This window comes from Lynx rufus, unplaced genomic scaffold (genome assembly GCF_022079265.1).
Source record: "Lynx rufus isolate CCGP_SWC_20201006 ecotype Redwood Valley unplaced genomic scaffold, mLynRuf1.p SCAF_23, whole genome shotgun sequence".
NCBI classification, from domain to species: Eukaryota; Metazoa; Chordata; class Mammalia; order Carnivora; family Felidae; genus Lynx; species Lynx rufus.
Window position 1 is genome coordinate 14,085,303 of NW_025814838.1, and position 19,166 is coordinate 14,104,468.

The 19,166-nt window shown below is 46.3% G+C and overlaps 1 protein-coding gene across 2 annotated transcripts in view; it reads right to left on the reverse strand.

Moving 5' to 3' along the window:
- Positions 1-1,208: 1,208 nt before the first annotated feature.
- The window catches only part of SHISA9 (shisa family member 9), a 276,964-nt gene continuing 259,006 nt past the window's right edge, over positions 1,209-19,166 (reverse strand). The window contains exons 4-5 of one of the 2 annotated variants that reach the window (XM_047087128.1): positions 18,597-18,644; positions 1,209-1,588 (exon numbers count right to left, since the gene is read on the reverse strand). In XM_047087128.1, the coding sequence (XP_046943084.1) occupies positions 1,209-1,588; positions 18,597-18,644 (428 nt within the window). The remainder of the gene's footprint in view (positions 1,589-18,596; positions 18,645-19,166) is intronic. The other variant, XM_047087126.1, reaches the window with a different exon arrangement.

The following is a 19,166-nucleotide window of genomic DNA, read 5'->3' on the forward strand; positions in this document are numbered from 1 at the left end:
ACACAGGTTGCACTTGGGTAACAAGACTGTCATTAAACAGTAACACATTGAAGGCACCACCCACGCTTATGACATTTTCAGTCCAAAGCAGCTGAAATTTGGCAGCGGTGGTGGCAAGGGCTGAGGGGAGTCAGGGAGAGACAGTTAATGGAGGACTGGTTTCTGTGTTTCTTGTCTCGGAGGCAAGGCAGGAAATAGGGGGCCCCCTTTTCACCTCTTGTCGACTTTTCAACCGTGAATTTTGGTGTCATTGTTCTTGATGCCATTGTTTGTTTCCTAAGTCGCGAGGATTTGGGACAAAAATTGATTTGCCGTTTTGTCTGTTTTGTAGTGGGCTTGTATTCGTTTATCTTTGTTCTTTTGTTTTGTTTTGTTTTTTGTTTTTGTTTTTGTTTTTTTAAGAAAAAAGTTATTTAACACTCTCTGGACCCTCTCCCAGCCATAAAAACCTATCCTTCCCACGTCCATGGTCATGGTCTTTACAGGACTTCTCTACAACGTTCTTTCTCATCACTATTGGTGGGTTCAGGGTCTTAGTTATTCCTTGTGAGTTCAAGTGTGTGTTGTTTTTTGCTTCCAACATTGACAATATGAAAAGTACTATAAATAGAAGGGTTGGACTGTCTCACGCTCATCAAAAGCGTGTTTCCACGTCACTACTTCTCGGGATTAGAAAACACTTATAATGCACACAGATTCCTCCCCAAAGAGCTCATATTCTCAAGTACACTCTTGTCGTACCCTCCACGCTCTCCTCTCCCCACACCCCCGGCTCTTTCACCTGGAAACAGACAGCGCGTGGTAAATGGAATATGTGCTCGAATGGACAATTTCTCTAAGTTGTGCTACTTTTAATTCGTCATCATGGATTTCAGTCTTAAGTCAGGAGGAAAAGAAAAAATCAGCCCCACGGTTTGGGCGTGTGAGTCGGCCACCTTGGGCCCGAAGTCGAAAGAGCCGTGCCTCAGTTTCCCCTCTGCTGTATTGCTGAACATCCCTGCTTCGGCCTTGCTCAGCTGCCCGCCGACACATGTTAGGCATGACCCAAGAAAAGCATGATTCCGCGTCGCCAGCAGGTTTATGGTCGGTTGGTATGGGGAGTCAGGGCGTGAGGGAGCATGTCGGGGAGGGCAGGAAGGGTGTGGGCCAGGGATATTTTTTGCCTCTCAGTTGAGTATGGTCTCCAGGATGCTTCCTGTAGTGAAAGCTCAGACAGTCACTTCTGTTTTGCTGTTGGTGATGAAGTATGGCTGTGGGGGTGGGTAGTGCTGGGTGCGAGTCCCCAAGGGGTCGCTGGAGCCCGACTCGGCTACACCAAGTTTGCCCTTGTTACCGTAAGCCTGCCGCCGGAGAGACTGCTCGTTGGGGTCCCAGCCCTTGAAGTTGGTGGTGGAGTTGTAGGCCAGGGGATGTGGGGGCGTCTTGTTGGTGCGTGACTTCTGTCCATTTTGCTTGGCAGGCCCATGCTCAGGGCTGAAGGCCCGCGGCTCATCTTCCACTCTTACTGGGTGCAGAGGTAGGTTCCCCTTGGCGGCCAGCTCGGCCAGGTGCCGTCGCTTGGAGTAGAAGTCATCATTGACCTTGTCGGCTGTCCAAGGCGGACGTGGAAGGGGAGGAGAGAGCAAGAGAGAGGGAGAGAAAGGAGAGAGAAAGAGAGTTAGGGATTGGCAAGGGTACCAGAGCACAGCATCAAAGTGGGCCAACAGTCCAAACGAGACACACACTAGAAACTCCATCTGGAACAGACAGAAGGAAGGAGGACAGAAGGAAAGAGGCTCATGTTTCTTTCACAATCAAGATCAGGACCAACAAGGTAAGGGCATCTCCAACGGAAACTCTGGATCTCCCCCAGATAAACACTTCTCCACCACGGCGCACCTAGCATTGTACATCCTTGGCTTTTTTACGAAATTCAAGTGTTGTTTCATTATTAAAATCATGCATTCTCATTAGGAGAAAGAGTGAACATCTTGAAAAATATTCGTGTCTGTCACCCACCATGCAAGACCGCCGAAATCAACACTTAGCTGTTTTTTTCCTCTGGTTTTCTCAGTAAACGCGGTTTAATTTGGGATTTCTATTAGTGTGTTTGATGCCTTTTAGCAGTTAAGCAGGCCTGTGTTCAAACCCCAACTCCACCATCTCCTAGAAGTGTGTGCGTGTGTATATATATTTCATAGGGTTGTTCAGAGGGTTAAATGATATGATGTGCGTGAAGCATTTACATATTAGCCCCTTCCAAGCTAATTATCATTATAAATCACGGCTTAATTTCCACATAACTTTCTATCAAGCATTTCTCCGTGTTGCTACAAACCACTAATGAACATTTTAATGTGTACATAATATTTCATTGGGTAGAACTACTAAAATGAATCGATCCTCCCATTGATGAACAGTGAAGTTTGCTACTGTTGTTGACATAAATAAAGCTGAAATAAGAATCTTCAAGACTAAAGCTCTCTTTGTATTTAGAATTTTGCATTTAGAATAATTCTAAAAATATTTTCTTAATCTACATCCGATGATGGCAAGCTATAGCCCCTGGACCAGATGTGGGTGCTGCCTATTTTTGTACATAAAGTGTTACAAGAACACAGTCACAGCCACTCACTTACCTACCGTCTGTGGTTGCTGTTGCTCTACTAGGGTGGTGGGTTTGGGTACATGTGACAGAGACCGTGTGGCCCCGCAAAGCCTGAAATCTCTACTAGCCGGCCCTGAAATGAATTACCTGAAGCGGAATTACATGACCACGGGGTGTAAATATTATCTAGGGTCTTGATACATATTGCTAGCTACGCCACAAAATTGTTACACCAACTTCCACACCATTTCACCACACTATCTCCAGCATGATTTCTTTCTTCCTTTTTTTTTCTTTTCCTTCCTTCCTCCCTCCCTTGTCCTCCCCTCCTTCCCCCTTTCTTTCTTTCCTTCCTTCCTTCCTCTTTATTTATCTATTTGATAATTTTATGAGATCTTTTATGTTCTCTTCCAATTCTTTTACTATAAGGTGCTCTACACTTTGAAAATTTATTTCTTAGTGGCAATGCCCGGCTAGCTCCATCGGTGGAGTGTGCAAGTCTTGATCTTGGGGTTGTGAATTTGGGCCCCATGCTGGGTGTAGCGATTACTTAAAATAGATAAGATAAATAACATAAAATGTATTTCTTAGCAATAAACCTTTGAACTTCCATCTCTTGGGGGATGAAAGATATTTGCTGCTTTTTCATCCACACTTACAACATCTCACACTGTGACATGTGAATTTATGTAAATTCATGGAAGCCACTATAGTTCCAGATTTATTTTCCCATTGGCTTCTTTCAACAACCCTCAGGAGTAGGAAAGATGGGGGCTTTAACCCCTGTTTGATAGATTAGGAAATTGTCAAACTCAGACATATGAAGTGATGAACAAAAGTTACCCACAGCTAGTGACTAATCCAGGGGAGAACCGAAGTCCGACAGACATTATTTTATGCGTTTGAAAGGCCGTAGAGGGAAAGCTTCAGTTTTAGGACCAAGGGGACAAAAGTATGCCCTGCTTGCTCCCTCCGTGTCCGTGGCAAATGTCCCTCATGGATCACACTTGTGCTCTCCTGGCAGCCTGGCCTCCACTCAGACTCAACACAGTACCCCAGGAAGCCACATGTTAACCTTTCAGGCTTAATACAGTTTATGTTGGGTTTCTGTCCTCGTTAATGTAAGTACTCCTGGCTGATGTGGTCTTTCAAGAGAAAGTCCCCCTTTCCCATAAATTCTAGAGGTATCTGAAGATACGGAATGTCACTATCAAAAGGAATCTGCTACTAAAGATAAGAATATACATTCTCACCATACCAGGCATTGAAGTGGCAAGAGTTAAACTCAAGTCAGTGTTAGATCTCTATCTTTCTGCCTTCCAGAAGAAAGTGCTAGGTTTCCAATGCCATAAAGTTTCAACAGAAGGATGCTCTGATATTCCCCCTTGGACTTAGTTGGGGAACATGTATCCAGGTACCTCTAGGACAGATTCACAGGTATCTCCCACTCCAAGTGCCCAAACCTGAACACATCATCATTACAAGTACTGTTCTTCTTCAGGCTCTTCCTTATCTCTCCAATGGGGACGCCAACTAGCTTGTCACTCAAGCCAGAAGCACGGTGGCATTCACTGACTTCCACTCTCCTCCTCTCCTCTATTACCACTAATAAATCACCAAGTCCTTCCAGCTACACATGCAAATGCTTCTCTTGTAACACGGTCCACCTGACCCCCAACTGTGAACATTGTTCCACTTCAGCCACCAAACTGGCCTCCCTTCCTTGAGTGTCATGCCTCCACCCAGTCCATTGTCCACACTGAAGCCAGAGGCCTAATTCTAAAATGCCAAAGTGACCATGTCCCTCATCTACAAAAACCTCCTCAAGCAATTTGCTCATGCAGCCATTCAACACAGTGGCATGGGCCATGTGCTAGGCAGTGGAAATCTAAGGAGGAATCGGAAACAGATGTGGTCCCTGGCCTCATGAGCTGGGCATCTAGTAGGCAGAGACAGATAATGACTAAATAATCTCAGAAATTGCATAAAAGTATACATATGGTAAGTGCTATGAAGAACTATTCAGTATTATGAATATTTATAATAAAGTCTGGTCTGGGAACCAGATGTTGGAGCTTTGAAGGCAGGGACTTTATCTTTGCATGTGTGGGGCTCTCAATCCTGGCAGTACATGCAAATCACAGGGAAGAACTTTTCAAGCATTCAGATCCCTGGATCGCTCCCCCAAACCATTCGATTAGAATCTCTGGGCAGGTCTGGCCCAGACACAGATATTCTTTTTTTGTTAAGGCCCCTCCACCCAGGTGATTCTAAAGGTGCAGCCAGAGATGAAACCACAGGCACAGCCCTGGGGTCTAGCACAGTGCTGGCACATAGCTTTTCCTAGACAACTCAAGGGAAGTGGCCTCTGACCTCACTCCTGTTCTCTCCAGCCGCCTCCCACCACCTTCCTTTCTAGGATGTCTAACAAGGTCAGATCCCACCATGATAGGCTCTTCTCCATGGCGTGCATCATAATTACCATTCTGCCCTTGTTAATGTACTTCATTCATTACTATTTATCTCTCCCACTGCAGTTCCAAGAGGACAAGTCCAGGTCAGATTCCTGCCCAATACTTCAGAAGCACTGTCCAGCCTACCTCCTGGCAGATATTAGGTACCCAATCAATATTCAGTGAGTCGATGTAGGAGCAAAATATCATGAATGCACATAGAATATCAGGGCAGTCGTGGGAGTGGAAGCTTCCTTCCCCCATTCCTCCCAGGAGTCTCTTATGAAAGTCTAGCTCACCCTCATTATGTCCCCAGTCATGATCTGGAATCGTTCATTTCCCAGTTCCTCTTTCCACACAATGGAGTAGTCTAAGTTCTGCTCAGAGAAGGGAATGTATTCAAGGTTTCCCATGTCTGACAAACCAAGAAAACTGATTATGCACTAAGTGTCCCGACAGCTGGGATAGGCGATGTTTTCTCAAAAAGTTCTAAAGAGAAGAAGTCACAGAGACATTCAACTCTTGCCAGATCAGTGCAGGGATGGGGAGAGTCCTCCATTAAGAGGAGTCATGTAGTCCCACATGGAGAATCTACAACCTTCTCCATAATCAACCCTGACTTGGTCTCTTGGTGAGCCTGACACTGGGGAGCCCCTGACCACAGAAAGTGTTTGGTACTTGGCGCAAGAGGGGGGTGGGCAGACGAATCTGGGGGTTCTGGAATCAGACAGACCTGTGTTTAGGAGATCTCAGGAATGTTACTTAACCTCTTACAGCTTTATTTCCTTTTGTGTGAAATGGGGATAAATCAGGTTTGTTATGAGGAATAAATTATATGGGATCTATAAGCTACATAGCATAGTTCTGGAATGCAGGAACTATTCGATACATATATTTCATCTGTCTCCTGGCTTATGAAAGAACTGGATTAAATCCAACAGACATTTATTGAGCACTCACTCTGTGCCAGGCAACTTGCTAAGTACAAAGGGGGCATTGATCCAAACCAACCATCCTTCTTTCCTTTCTTCCTTCCCCCTTCACTTTCCTCCACCTACCCTGTGTGTTGGCCTCGTTTGCCCTATGAAGTGGCCTAAGAAGGGGACTTGATCTATTTGGGATGATTAGGGAAGGCCCCCTCGGGGACGTGCCTTTAGCTGCCAGCTGGAGGTAAAGAGTAGCAGAAGCAGAATTCCAGGCCAGGGCACATGTGGTTCTTATAGCAAACACGGCCACAGTACTTTGTGGTTCCATCAAGAGGTGCAATGTCTTTCCCCATCCTTTGAAGCTGGCCTGCCCGTATGGCTGGCTTTGACCAGTAGCATGACCGGTGATGTCACTCATGTGCTGAACTGGGGCCTTTTTAAGAGTTCTACAGTTTCTGCTATCAGGCTTTTGGATTCCTGCCTCCATGTGCAGAAGGAAGCCCAAACCACAGCCTGCTAACTGCCAGATACTGAGTGAGGCCATCCTAGACCACACAGCCATCAGCCCACCTGCCAGCGGACTCCAGACACCGAGTAAAACTGGCTGAGAACAGCCACTCCAGCCCAAACCAGAAGAAATGCCAGCTGACACAGAATTACGAGTCCGATAAGTGGTGGCTATATGAAGCCACTGTCCTTTGGGATACTTTGTTAGGCAGCAGTATATGACTGATACAGAACAGCATTTGCAAAAGCCCTGAGGTGGGAAGGAGTGTGGCAGCTTCAAGAAACAGACAGGATGCCTAATTTGGTAGAGTGAAGAAGGCAGGGGCTCACCAGACCATCTAACGTCTTGCAGGCAACACTGTATCATTCACAGCTATTGATTTGTCTGACCATCTTCCCTCCACTAGACTCTGAGGTGTTTGAGAGAAGTACAGAGATGGCACAGATTTGTTGCCTGGGGCATGACACTGTTCCTCAAACAGTGATTTTCAAGAGTATTTCAATAACAAGAATGTGGATGGTGGTGGATGAACTGTTCCCATAACCAGGAAATGCAATTTTCGTGACGCTTTCTTTCCAGTGCTTTTGGTCTGCTCTAACTTGGCTCCGGAGGGGGAAGAAATGCCTACCTGGCCTCTCCTGGCTTTGTGCCATATGGTCCCTGTCAGTCTATCAAAACACCTCTTGTGAAAGAAATAACAGATTCATTGAACAGCCTTGAAAGCCCCATTAATAAATGCATTAACCTAATCAGCCCCGATACCTCATGGGCAGATGGCTGACAAGCCAACCAAGAAAAAGATGTGTGAGCCTTTCAACAACATTGGCCCTCTCTAGTTTGATTTTTCTTCATTTAAAAAGAGGAAGAAAGAATGAAAAAGGTGCTTTCCTTCCAATAAGCCTCATTGCCTTGAAGGAACCAAGGCTGTAATATTAAACTGTACCTTCCTCCATCTGTCTTTCCCTTAATTAGCAGCAGACACTTGTACAGGTGCAGGGTGGGATAGAGCCTCACTTCCGTGGGGATGGAGAGAGTCAAGGTAAGAACCAGTTTCCACAACATGCCGCACATCTGGGGGTCTCAACATGTGGCCTCCCACCTACCTTCTTTCCCAGGGCCAAAGATGTCTTAAGGAGAGCCTCCTACAGCTCATGACCACTCGGTGATATTCTTGGGTCTCAGGTGATGAATTTAACCTGGTAAGCAATGCCCCAACCAACCTAAGCTTTTGCTATTCCTCACTGGCCCCGGTCTTTGGTCCAAGAATAGGCTGAAAGCAAGTGATAAACCTTCCCATTACACTTAAGAATAAAATCCAAGTTATTTGCAGTGGCCCCAAGGTCTGCGTGACCTGATCTCTAGCTACTTGTCCACCCTTGTCTCTTCCACACTTACTATGAACCCGTCACAAAGTGTATTCATTTTCCAGGGCTGCCATAACAAATTACCACAAATTGGGTGGCTTAAAACAACAGAAATTTATTCTTTCACAGATTCCGGAAGTCTGAAAAAAGTCTCAGCAGGGCCATGTTCCCTCTGCAGGCTCTAGGGGAGGATCCTTCCTCACCTCTTCTAGCCTCGGATAGTCGCCACAATCCTTGGTGTTCCTTGCCTTTTGCCTCATTCCAATCTGTGCCTCAAACTCCACCTGGCCATCCCCTGTGTGTGGGTCCATGTGTCCAAATTTCCCTCTTCTTATAAGGACATCAGTCACTGCATTAGGATCCACTTGAATCCAGTATGACCTCACCTTCACTTATTACATCTGCAAAGCCCCTATTTCCCAGGGTGGGGAGACGTTCTAATTTCTGAGTGGTACACATTTGGAGGGATACTCTTCAACCCAGTTCGCACAGGATTCCTTTCTGTTCCTGAACACACCAAGCTTTTCCGCATGTCAGAGCCACTGAATTGTGTCCTAGCTGCCCAAAGGCTCTTCTTCTTGGTTGCGTATCTGCATCCCTCTTGTCATTTGGTTCTCTGATCCAAGGCCACTTCCTCCTAAAATTCCTCTTGATGACCCAGCCAAAAGAGAGCCCTCTCCACCCCCAGTTGCCCTTGTCACTTCTCCCCATCTTGTATATTCTTAACTCTGTGTCATTTTGTCAAGTTATCTTTCTTAGTTACTTGGGTATTGTCTGTCTACCTTGGCTAGAATATAAGCTCCAATTAGGGCTTATATTAGAGGCCATTATCAGCTCTGCTCACTACTGTATCTCCAACACCTAGCCCAGTGCCTGGCATATAGTAGGGGTACAATGATTCATCTGATGAAGGCAAGGAAGCGCTGGAAATAGTTCACATACCAACAACATTCTCTAGAATATTAGAAATGGGCAGAATGTCTCCTGTTCAGGCCATCTACTGTGTCGTGGTTAATTTTATGCATCAACTAGGATGGGTCCACAGGTGTCTGGATTAATTTTTATTTCTGGGTGTGCCTATGAAGGTATTTCCGGATGTACTCAGTAAAGTAGATTGCCCTCCCCAATGTAGGTGGGAATTACCTAATGTGTTTGGGGATGAAATACAACAAAAATCAGAGGAAGGGAAGATCCATGTCCTTCCTGACTGCCTGGCATTGGTTTTCTGCCCCTGGACTGGGAGAGGCATTGGTTTTCTGCTCCTGGACTGGGAGTTACCCCATAGGCTCCCCGGGTTTTCAAGCCTTCGGACTTGGACTGAAATCACCCCACTGGCTTTCCTGAGTTTTTAGCTTGCAGACAATAGATCATGGGACTGCTCAGCCTCCATAATCACATGAACCGACACCCCATAATAAATCTCCTTTCATATATATAGATATCCTATTTTTCATATATATGAATATTTATAATATTCATATACATACATATATATGAGATTTATTATGGGGAATTGCCTCAATCAAACTGATAATATATATATATATATTATTCATGTGTGATATATAGGAATATATATAAATAATAGGATGTATCTGTGTGTCTGTAGTTCAATTTCTCTGGAGAACGCTAATACATAGTCCGCATCATGGAAGACTGACCTGTGCCCTGTGCTTTACAGAAACTTAAGGAATAAGCAGTGGTTAAGTTCCTTTATTTCTGGGGCAGGAGAACCTGGTGCTGCCCAGCTCCATATCCCTGGCCATAGTCTTGCAGAGGCATGACTGCAGAGGGGCAGTTCATTCAAGGAAGCAAGATGAAGGTGGGTGAAGGAGGCATGGGCTGGTTAGAGACTGCTTCGCTAGAGCAGAAATCTGGCCTCCCTCCCAGCTCCCCCAGTGGTAAACTGAGTAAAAGCTCATCTTTATTAAGTGTGTGCTCTGTTCTAGATACTTGGCTAGGGAATTTGTTAACCCGTGTAATACTCTCAATACAGTACTAAGGTAGGTGCCATCATCAGTCCCATTTTATAAATGGGGAAACTGAGGCTACAGAGCTTTGGCAACTTGTCCAAGCGACGGTACTGGGATTTGAACCCAGGACACCTGGCCGAATACCAGGTATCCTGGAATTTGTGAATTTGTGGCTACAGCACTCACCACTTCCCTGGTTAGGCTGCCTGCCTTATGGAGAATAGTCTTGTTTCCTTTTGAAGGTTTTATCTGTGGGAAAACATCCCCCTAAACTAAAGAAAATGGAGGGCAGAATGAGAATTATGCAGAAAAATCACTTTTCTCAATTCCCCCTCTCCAGACATCAGGGGTGGGGGTGTACAGGTAAGTTATCATATTCTCAAGTAAGACATATTCCCATGTCACCATGGGAAGTTTAACAAAGCCCCAAATTCCCTCTTAAGGCAAACTATGTTTATCTTCTTCTTTGAGGTGAGGAGGGAGCTGGGGGTGACATGAGACTCTCCCTGCCAGGTTGTGACTCTTCCAGCATTCAAATTGGCTAGTGAACAGGTCTTGTGCATTTCTGAGGGGCACTGACCAAAAGCAGACCAGCTATCCCAGAGCTGGGCTGGAAAGAACCATTCACTTCTCACAGAACTGAGAGAAGACGAAAGTTCCTTCCTCATCACTCAGGGCCAGGCACTCTCCATATTACGTCATGTATCTGGCTCCCACCCCATCCCAAGCCAATGAGGCAGATGTGCTTGCCTAGGCTCTTCACGCTACATCATGCTGATTCCCTCAATGTAGTGGGATATTTTCAGATATTACCCAATATTTCCTTTTCTTGTGGTTCTAGCATCCCCTCCCCATCACCCAGAGAGCAGCAATCAATTTCAATGATGACAGAGAGCCAAAGTGTTGGTTTTGAATCCTACACCGGGCTCTTGACAGCCATAGCAGAGCCTGAGACTCAAAAGGCAAGGCTTCAGCATTAAATTTCAGGAATTAGAAGGATTAATGAGCAAAAGAAAGAAGTATTAATGAGGCTACACCTTGAAGGATGCAGTGCATCAGGTCTGGAAGAATCTAACGATGTCTGGAAGAACTCCCACCTGATTTTTTGTGACTGTAAATTCTTCCTTACAATATGGCGGAAAGAGCCTACCCTTTGAAAGAAGATGGATCTGGGTTCAAATCCCAGGTTTTCCACTTACAAGCTGGAGACGTTGAGCAAATAACCTGATCTCTCTTAAGGTTACCAACAAAATTGAAAATAAAACAACCAGGGTTACGTGGCAGGAGTGTGAGGGTACCAAAGAGAATCATATACAATAGCAATGTCCTTGCCTCGTAAGTAGGTATTCAACAGACAGTAGCTGCTGTTGCTGTCATTGTTCGAAAGGAAAAGAAACTCACGTGGGGATACTAAGACTGACTTTGAAGGGTGCAGTACAGGAATAAAGGAGACAAGGCAGGTTAAAGCACAAACCATTACGCATGGCAGAAGGCAGGCCTCCTTAAATGCACATCTCCTGGGAAGGTGTAGCACGTGGTCATTTGTCTCTCGGGTCTCTTTCTACCCTTTTCTCTTGGGCACATGGCCACCCAGCTCTGAGCTACATTTCCTCACCCTTCTCAGAAGCTCAATTTGGCCATGTAGTTCATCTCTTGCCCATGTGAGGTTAGCAAAAGGGATGCACCCAATTTTCCACTTCACCTTACTTGCTTGCAAGAAAATCATTTCCCCTGGGTGTCCTCTCTTCCGCCTTCTCATAGCCTATGACAGCCACCAGCTACAACAATGCAGCCGAGGACAATCCGGTAGAGGGTGGTAGAGAAACAGTGTTGGAGGAACCTGGGTCCCCGTGGGACAGTTTGGAGTCAAGCTGCCCCACCAACCACCCCCCCTCGGGACTATAACAGAGATATACTTCTTTCCCTCAAGCCACTGTATCTGTAGGGACCTTTGGCTCAGTAGGACAGTATTTGCTTTTTACTTATACAGGAATATTTTCTGGGTCTCTACTTCTTTTTCCTCCCTCACAAGCTAAATTAAACAGCAAAAGCGGGGACAGTTCATGTTTAAAAAATACCCAGGTATTTCTCTCTTCTTTTAAAATGCATTCTATAAATCTGTGCAGGTTCCTGAAACTGTCTCAGCAGGCAGAAACAAGAAAGGCAGGAAAAAAGCCTAGCTTCTCAGACAGGAGAGGGCCAGGGAGGAGATGAGAAGGACTGTCTTTATGGTGAATTAGCCCTGTTTCACCTGGTTCTGGGCCTTGCTGAAGAGGCACAAGGAAGAAGAGTCGCATTTGAACCAGGTCCTAATAAAGCTCAGGGCTCCCAGCTTTCTTGAAGTCCTGTGTCTCTCTAAGAAAGAAAATTGTCAAGGGGAGTCCAGGAGCCTGGACCTTTTTTTTTTTTTTTTTTTTTGGTCTTAACCCTGAGGGCTTTCACTGCCTTTGCTGGAGAGGATTCTGAAACAGCGCCTGGCTTGGGCTGTGCACCAAAGGTGTCCAGGCTATGCCATGAGCCCCTCTGTTGTGAACTCCAGGCCTCGAACCCTACAGGTCTTTTGTCTTGTCCTTAGGCAGGCCTGCTATGCAGTCACCTCTTTCTGAAAGGCTGTTGAATAAAGATGGGGTCCAGCCATGGCTGCCCACAGAGCCCCTGCACAGAATGGTCCTGGATGGAAACTGCATTCATTCATTCATCACCCTTCCATGCATCTCACACTGCTGCTCCAGAGATGGAGATACTTCTTTTCAGAAATTCCTTTGTGTGGTTTATCTTGTGATCAACCTCCCCTCTGGTGAAATTTTATGCAACTGGGTTTTTTTTTTAATTTTTTTAATCTTTATATATTTTTGAGAGAGAGACAGAGCATGAGCTGGGGAGGGGAAGAGACAGAGGGAGACGCAGAATCAGAAGCAGGCTCCAGGCCCTGAGCTGTCAGCACAAAGCCCGACAAGGGGCTCGAAATCATGAAGCGTGATATCATGACTGGAGCCGAAGTCGGATGCTCAACCGACTGAGCCACCCAGAAGCCCCAAGTTTTTTTTTTCTTAATGAAACAAATACAGGTTATTATCCTTAATACAATGCACCTCCTTCCAAAATGCTATAGGCAAAGGGCCATCTCAAAGATAATCGTAAGGTTTGGGATCCTATGTTAAATTGACACATGAATGGCTTCAATTCCTCACCCTTCCCTGTATCCATGCTCTTTTTATGTGACTTTGAAACTCACCCCAAAAGAGGAAGATCTTTTTTTCCCACCAGCGGATTCGGAGTTCATCCATGTGATTAATGAATGGTAGAAGACATGACATAACAGAAGTTTGATAAAGTTCTTTGTGTTTCTCTTTTGCATCTATGTCATCGTCATGAGATGTCTAGGCTACCCTCTCTGAGGATGAGACACCTAGAGCAGAGCCAAGTCACCCCAATCACTCCAGCTAAAACCAGCCTAGATCAGCCAACATCCAGCCACCTCCCAGGTAGATGGGTCAACTCAGCTGAGCTGTGGAGAAACTCCCACGTCAATATAAGTCACTGGTACACAGACACCTAGTCTCAGTAAATGCTGCTAAATAAATGTTAAACCACAAGGTTTGGGGCACTTGTTATGCAGCATTATTATGGCAAGACTACTGATACAAATACCAATCATTTACTCATCCTACTTCTAGGAAGAGCCCCCTAGGTGGCTCTTTTCAGGTGGGGAATCCACCTGTCTCCTACTGTTGATCCACATGGTTTAGATGACATACCTCTCCACTCTCCCACCCCCAGCTATTCCCCAGTGACTACAATCAACCCATTTCATTGTCCTTACTATAGCAATTTGTTCAGAGGTGGGCACGTGACAAGGCAAGCCAATGAGAGCAAAGCCTGGGATCTGTGGTTACAGAGACAGAAGGGCTAAAGAGATCAATGACCCCCAACCTTCCATTCTATAGGAGAGAAACTGAAGGGCTCAAGGATACCAAACTAGGTGGAAGCAGCAATGGATCTGGAACACAGGTCTCCTGGACTTCCATCTGCTTAATTTATCCATGTCCCAGCACCTCTTCAGAAAAGACTGCAGGATTCCCTGCAAATGCTATGCCTCACTTCACTTAATAATTTGTTAATAAAACGCATACTGAGTGTCTGTTATCTGCTGTGGGTACCATGCAAGATGCCAGCGAAGTTTGGAATGAATAAGATCTAGCTGGCTTAGCCTCTGAGGGGCATATTCTCAAACTAGCATAAAATGTTTACTACAATCTTACCACGGCGGCCTTTTCTGCAAAGCAGAGAATTTCCCCCATGCCCTATGAGTTCCCAGGAAAGCTCATCAAAACTCCAGTGCTCACTGTGTGCTTTTAAAAGAGGCCATACTTAGGAGCTGGTGGGATTTGATTTTTATTAAAAAAAAATCCCCTCCCTATCCTCCACCTGCTCTGCACCCTCCAGCTCACCAGCAAACCAATAACCCAAATCAGAAAATTGCAAAAGGCTGCATTTCATGAAGTAATGTTCTAAGGTTGCCTTTCCGTGGGTCCTTACCCAAGATGTGCGCACCCCGACAGAACTGTAACCCAAATTACATGTTTTCTACTGCTTTGTGCCTTCTGTAGCATCTCTTGGATGAATATTTATTGAGCTGCATCAATATTCTTCAAAAAAAAGAAAGAACTGGAATTTACTGAGCACCTACTCTGTGCTGGACACGCTCTCAGCCATTTCACTGACACTATCTCACTTAAACCCTCTTAAAGATGGACGAAAAGGCAATATCATCTTTTCCATGTGACAATGGGAACTAAGGCCCAGAGATACTGAGTAATTAGGCCACCAAATTTCTGTGCCACAGCTGATGAGTGTCAGGGCAGGACACCAAATCCAAGACTGTCACCTCTAATGTTCCTACTTTCCAGCTGGGGCTCCAGCTCAAACCCTTAATTAAGAAAACAGTTTTATTTCAGCAAACACCAAAAATACTCATGTTTGGAAGAATGCTGGCACGTGGAATTGGCATTGTAGGGCAAACTGCGTCTAGGGATTGGGTCTTGGGAAAGGTAGGTCCACACTTTAGTATATAGAGAATTATCCAGAAGGTGCAGTTACAAAAATGAAAAAAAAAAAAAGAAACATGATGAAAAGATGTTGAGGTCCCACATCCAGTGGTTCCAGCTTCTTTGCACTGTGTCCAAAGGATTTTCATTTGTAACAAGCATCTCCAGTGATTCTGAGTCCAGGTTTTAAGCCATTCTTTGAAGACTGGGTCCGTGTCCTGGGTATGATAGAATTTTCCCGTGTGACTTCGGGCAACCTCATTTATCTCAGGGGACTTGGTTCCTCATCCATAAAAGCAGAAAGGTTGAATCAGGCATTTTCTTCATTGTCACCATTGCCGTGTATTACCTGTATTACCTCATAACATTCCCCCCCCCCCCACTCAAACACGACAGGGTGTGGATTTTCATTGCCTCTGCTTTGGAAATGGTAGAAATGGGTGTTCAAAGCATGTGAGTGGCTTGTGCAAAAGAATATTGTCTGCTTCTGATCAGAGCCAGAGTGCCTATATCACACAGCACCATGCTGGCATTTTCCCCAAGTTCAGTGCTCCAATGTAGCACTGGACTAAGGGATAGGTCAGGTTCAAACATTCATTTTGCAAATAACCATGTTTCAAAAGACATGGCTTTGTGCTGATAAGGAAAGTCCACTGGGCTTGAGGGGGTAGTGTCTTCCCAGGTGTACTGTCGTCAACAATTATGCCAGGAGTTCCCAGGGCTGGACACGGGTGGAGTAACAGCAGGGACCACTAGGGGGTGGTGTGCGTGAGAAACCTCAGAGAAAAATGAATGGCGCGAACCGGTGTGATCTGTTTGCCACGTTCAATCCTGGCAGATATGGTTCACCTCCCAAGGGAATTATAGATCATGCAGGTGGAAACAGGACACTTGCATCTTTAGGGACCTTGTCTTTTCTTCTAGGCAGCTATCCTTTCCTTCACCAACCTCCCCACATGGCGCGCACCCCACCTCCTACTCCTCTGCTCCTTCCTGCCCTACGTTCCCAGAGTGGGTTTCTAGCCACATTCATGACCCTGTATGTGAAGATGTTAACTGCGTTTCCTGAAGAGGAGAGAGACCAGACATCAAAAGTGTTTGGGAAATGACGTGGTAGAGTCTGACAGTTTTTGTTACCATGAGATTTTCCAGAGCCTTTAATTTGTTCACCTGGAAATAGTCATAATGATGCCAGTAATAGCCTTCATGTGGTTACCACTTTCCGTATGTCAGGCACCGCACCACGTGTTGTACACGTTACCTTATCTTCACAGCAACCTAGGCAGTGGGTGACAGTCTGGTCTCTGTTGTGCGGATCAGAAAACAGGGACTCAGAGGGGTTGGCTGACTTACTGAGGGTCACAAGAGTATTGAATGATGAGCCTGATTGTAACCCAGGAGTGCCTGGGGCTAAACCCATCACACCCTGCATGTGTCTCCCTTTTGAGAAGGGAGCGGAATGTGGGAGGTGGGGGTCATCCAAACTCCCCAACCTTGTTATCATGCCTCCTGTAGACTTAGGGTCTGGAGACTGAGTAGAGAACACTAGAGAAAGATCAGGGACGCTAGATGAACTTGGGCCTGGCCAACTCTGAGACACCTTTCCTCATGTAGACTCAGGGTCTGGAGACTGAGTAGAGAACACTAGAGAAAGATCAGTGACTCTAGAGGAACTTGGGCCTGGCCCACTCTGAGACCCCTTTCCACCCCCCCACCCCCAAGACAAGGCAGGATAAATAAAGATGCATTTAACAGGACAGGTGAAATTAGCCCAGTTTGGGTGGAAAAACAGCTTCCAAGCCCTTGCTTTTGACCCATCCTGAAATATTTCCTAAATGCATCAGACAACAATAAGCTGATATAAAGACAGGGGTGCTGACTGCCTCTAAATGCTGTCACGGGAATCATAATGGCTTTGTTTTTCACACGGGAGAGAAAAAAAAAGTTTATGCCTCAAATTAGTAGGTCTGTCATGTTCCAAATTGTTTGCCTTTCTAAAAATGGATGTTGACATGTAAACAGTTATTACCTAATGCAAGACCCAAAAATCTGCCTCTCTAAAGGCAACAACTGTGTAGTCAAGGGATCCTTAGCAGACTCGTGGGTCTAAGGCTCTCTCTGTGGATATGGGAATACAGTGCATCCCCTTCCCTTCCGTGCTCCCCCCAGAGCTCAGGTTGTTTCTGAGCCACTGAGACCTAGGCTAACTCCCCTCATCAGAACCCTCAGCCCACAGAAAGATCTTTAGAGACCTAACCAGAGGGTGCTAGTTCCCAGCAAGATTTCTCTACTGTGGTGGTTTTCAAAGTGTGGTCCCAGGCCAGCAGCATCCCCTGGGAACCTGGTGGCAATGTAACTCCTCGGGTCCAGCCGAAAGCCCAGTGAATCAGAAGCTCTAGGATGGAGCCCAGGGATTTGGGTTTTAACAATCCTCTGGGGGAGGCTGATGCTGCTCAAGGAGCTGAAATGTGAGAACCAGTGAGGGCCCACTGTTCCCTCCTTCCTGCTCACAGGCACACACTCATGACCTTCTACAGTCCCTTGTCTCCCACTTCATTGTCTTCTGTGTTCTCTACGCACCTGGCCCAGGACACCGCCCACCTGGGTAATCGTAGGAACCCCTCCCCGGGGCAGCAGGGGAGGGGGGGGAGGGGGGGGCTACCTCCAGGCCATTTGCCCCTAATCCCAGCTCCACTTGAAAACCAAAACTATCGTTCAAGAATGCAAAAATGGTACCGCCAGTATCCTGCCTAGAGCCCTGTGAGGCCTTCTAATTTCCCCAGTCCAAGGTCACTAAACAGTTCTTCCTCCACCGCCTTGGGTCAGTGACATCCTCCCCACCGCCAAATCCAACAAAGCAAATGGAGTGAGAGAAGAAGAGAACACGGTTTCTCGTCTGTTCTGAAAAGAGCTACTCCCATCACACTCAGGTGGGAAATAACCCAGGCATGTGAGTTAGACGGATGCGGGTCCAAACTACAATGCCAGCACTTAGCAGCTGTGGACGTAAGCGAGACACCCTCCCTCAGACGCCCGTGTCCTCATAGCGAACGGGGAAGGACACTGCCTGCACGGCTGGGTCATCAGGGAATTTAGTGACAACAATGGTGCAAAGGGCCAGCACCCTGTCTGGCACATGGTAGGGAGTGAGGAGATGCTAGCTACCTCCTGGTCCAGCCACCCAGCTGGTTAAACTCACAGACTCCACGAGAAGGACCCCTGATTCTCCCCAGACCGCCTCAGGAAAGCTGAACAGAGCAGAAAGGCTAAATCATCCCCAAGACTTGGAGCCAAGAACCTGACTGTGTTTATCTCTGCCTCACAAGGTGTGTTTTCTCCCCTCCTGCATTAATTCACCTTGTGTTTTGCTAGTTTGCTTGGGTTGCTTTCTGAAAAAAAATAAAATAAAACATTTCCTGGATGTCTTACCTGGATGGTGTCTGATAGGGACATTTTCCTTCAGGCAATGAATATTGAGAAGGGGGGCGGGTAGCACATTCTTCAACAACAGCCCAGAGCACAGATACATCACACACACACACACACACACACACACACACACACACACACACACGGACACCTACATGCTGGAACTTAGATGGATTTCAGGTCCACTCAATGGGGACACACGTGTGGCACTGGGTCACACACAGACACCAGGACACTTTGTGCTTTCAATGATTAATGTCAAATGTGACAAGACCTAGACAAAAGAGCTAGAAAGAGCCGTACAGTACCTTTTGGTGACTTAAGTGTCGCCACTGCCCAGTCACCATCAGAACTTCCTAAAAAAATAACAATCGAGAGATGCTGATCTGCTGGCCGGCTTCTCGTGTTCGCTGCCCTCACCTGCTGCTGGCCCCAGCCACAGCCTCCAAGGCAGGGGGGGAGCAGGCCTCAGGGGCCCCGGGAACAGGGCGAGAGACCAAACGGGCAAATGTGATTCTGTAGGCACTTCCTTCTGCAGCATCAAGATAACACCCAACAGAGGGTCAGAAGAAGTCCCTTGAAAAAGGCCTAGATGTTTTCAGTTACGTCAGGGAGAGAGAGATTTCTCAGGCAGTGAATCTGGCTCTAAATCTCAACCCTCTAAGAAAGAAAGGGAAATGTGAGTTGCATGAGGTCACTTTTGCTAATGACAACACTTTGTTGACAAGATACATTTGGATCCTGTTTTACTGAAATCCCTCTCCTGAAAAAGTTAGAGGGAAATCCAAGGTTGGGCCAGGCTCTGCAGTGACTGCAACTTTACAGGCTGGGTGGCAGGCCCCCAAGGGGTAGGGACTGTCCATGCACATAATCTGTGT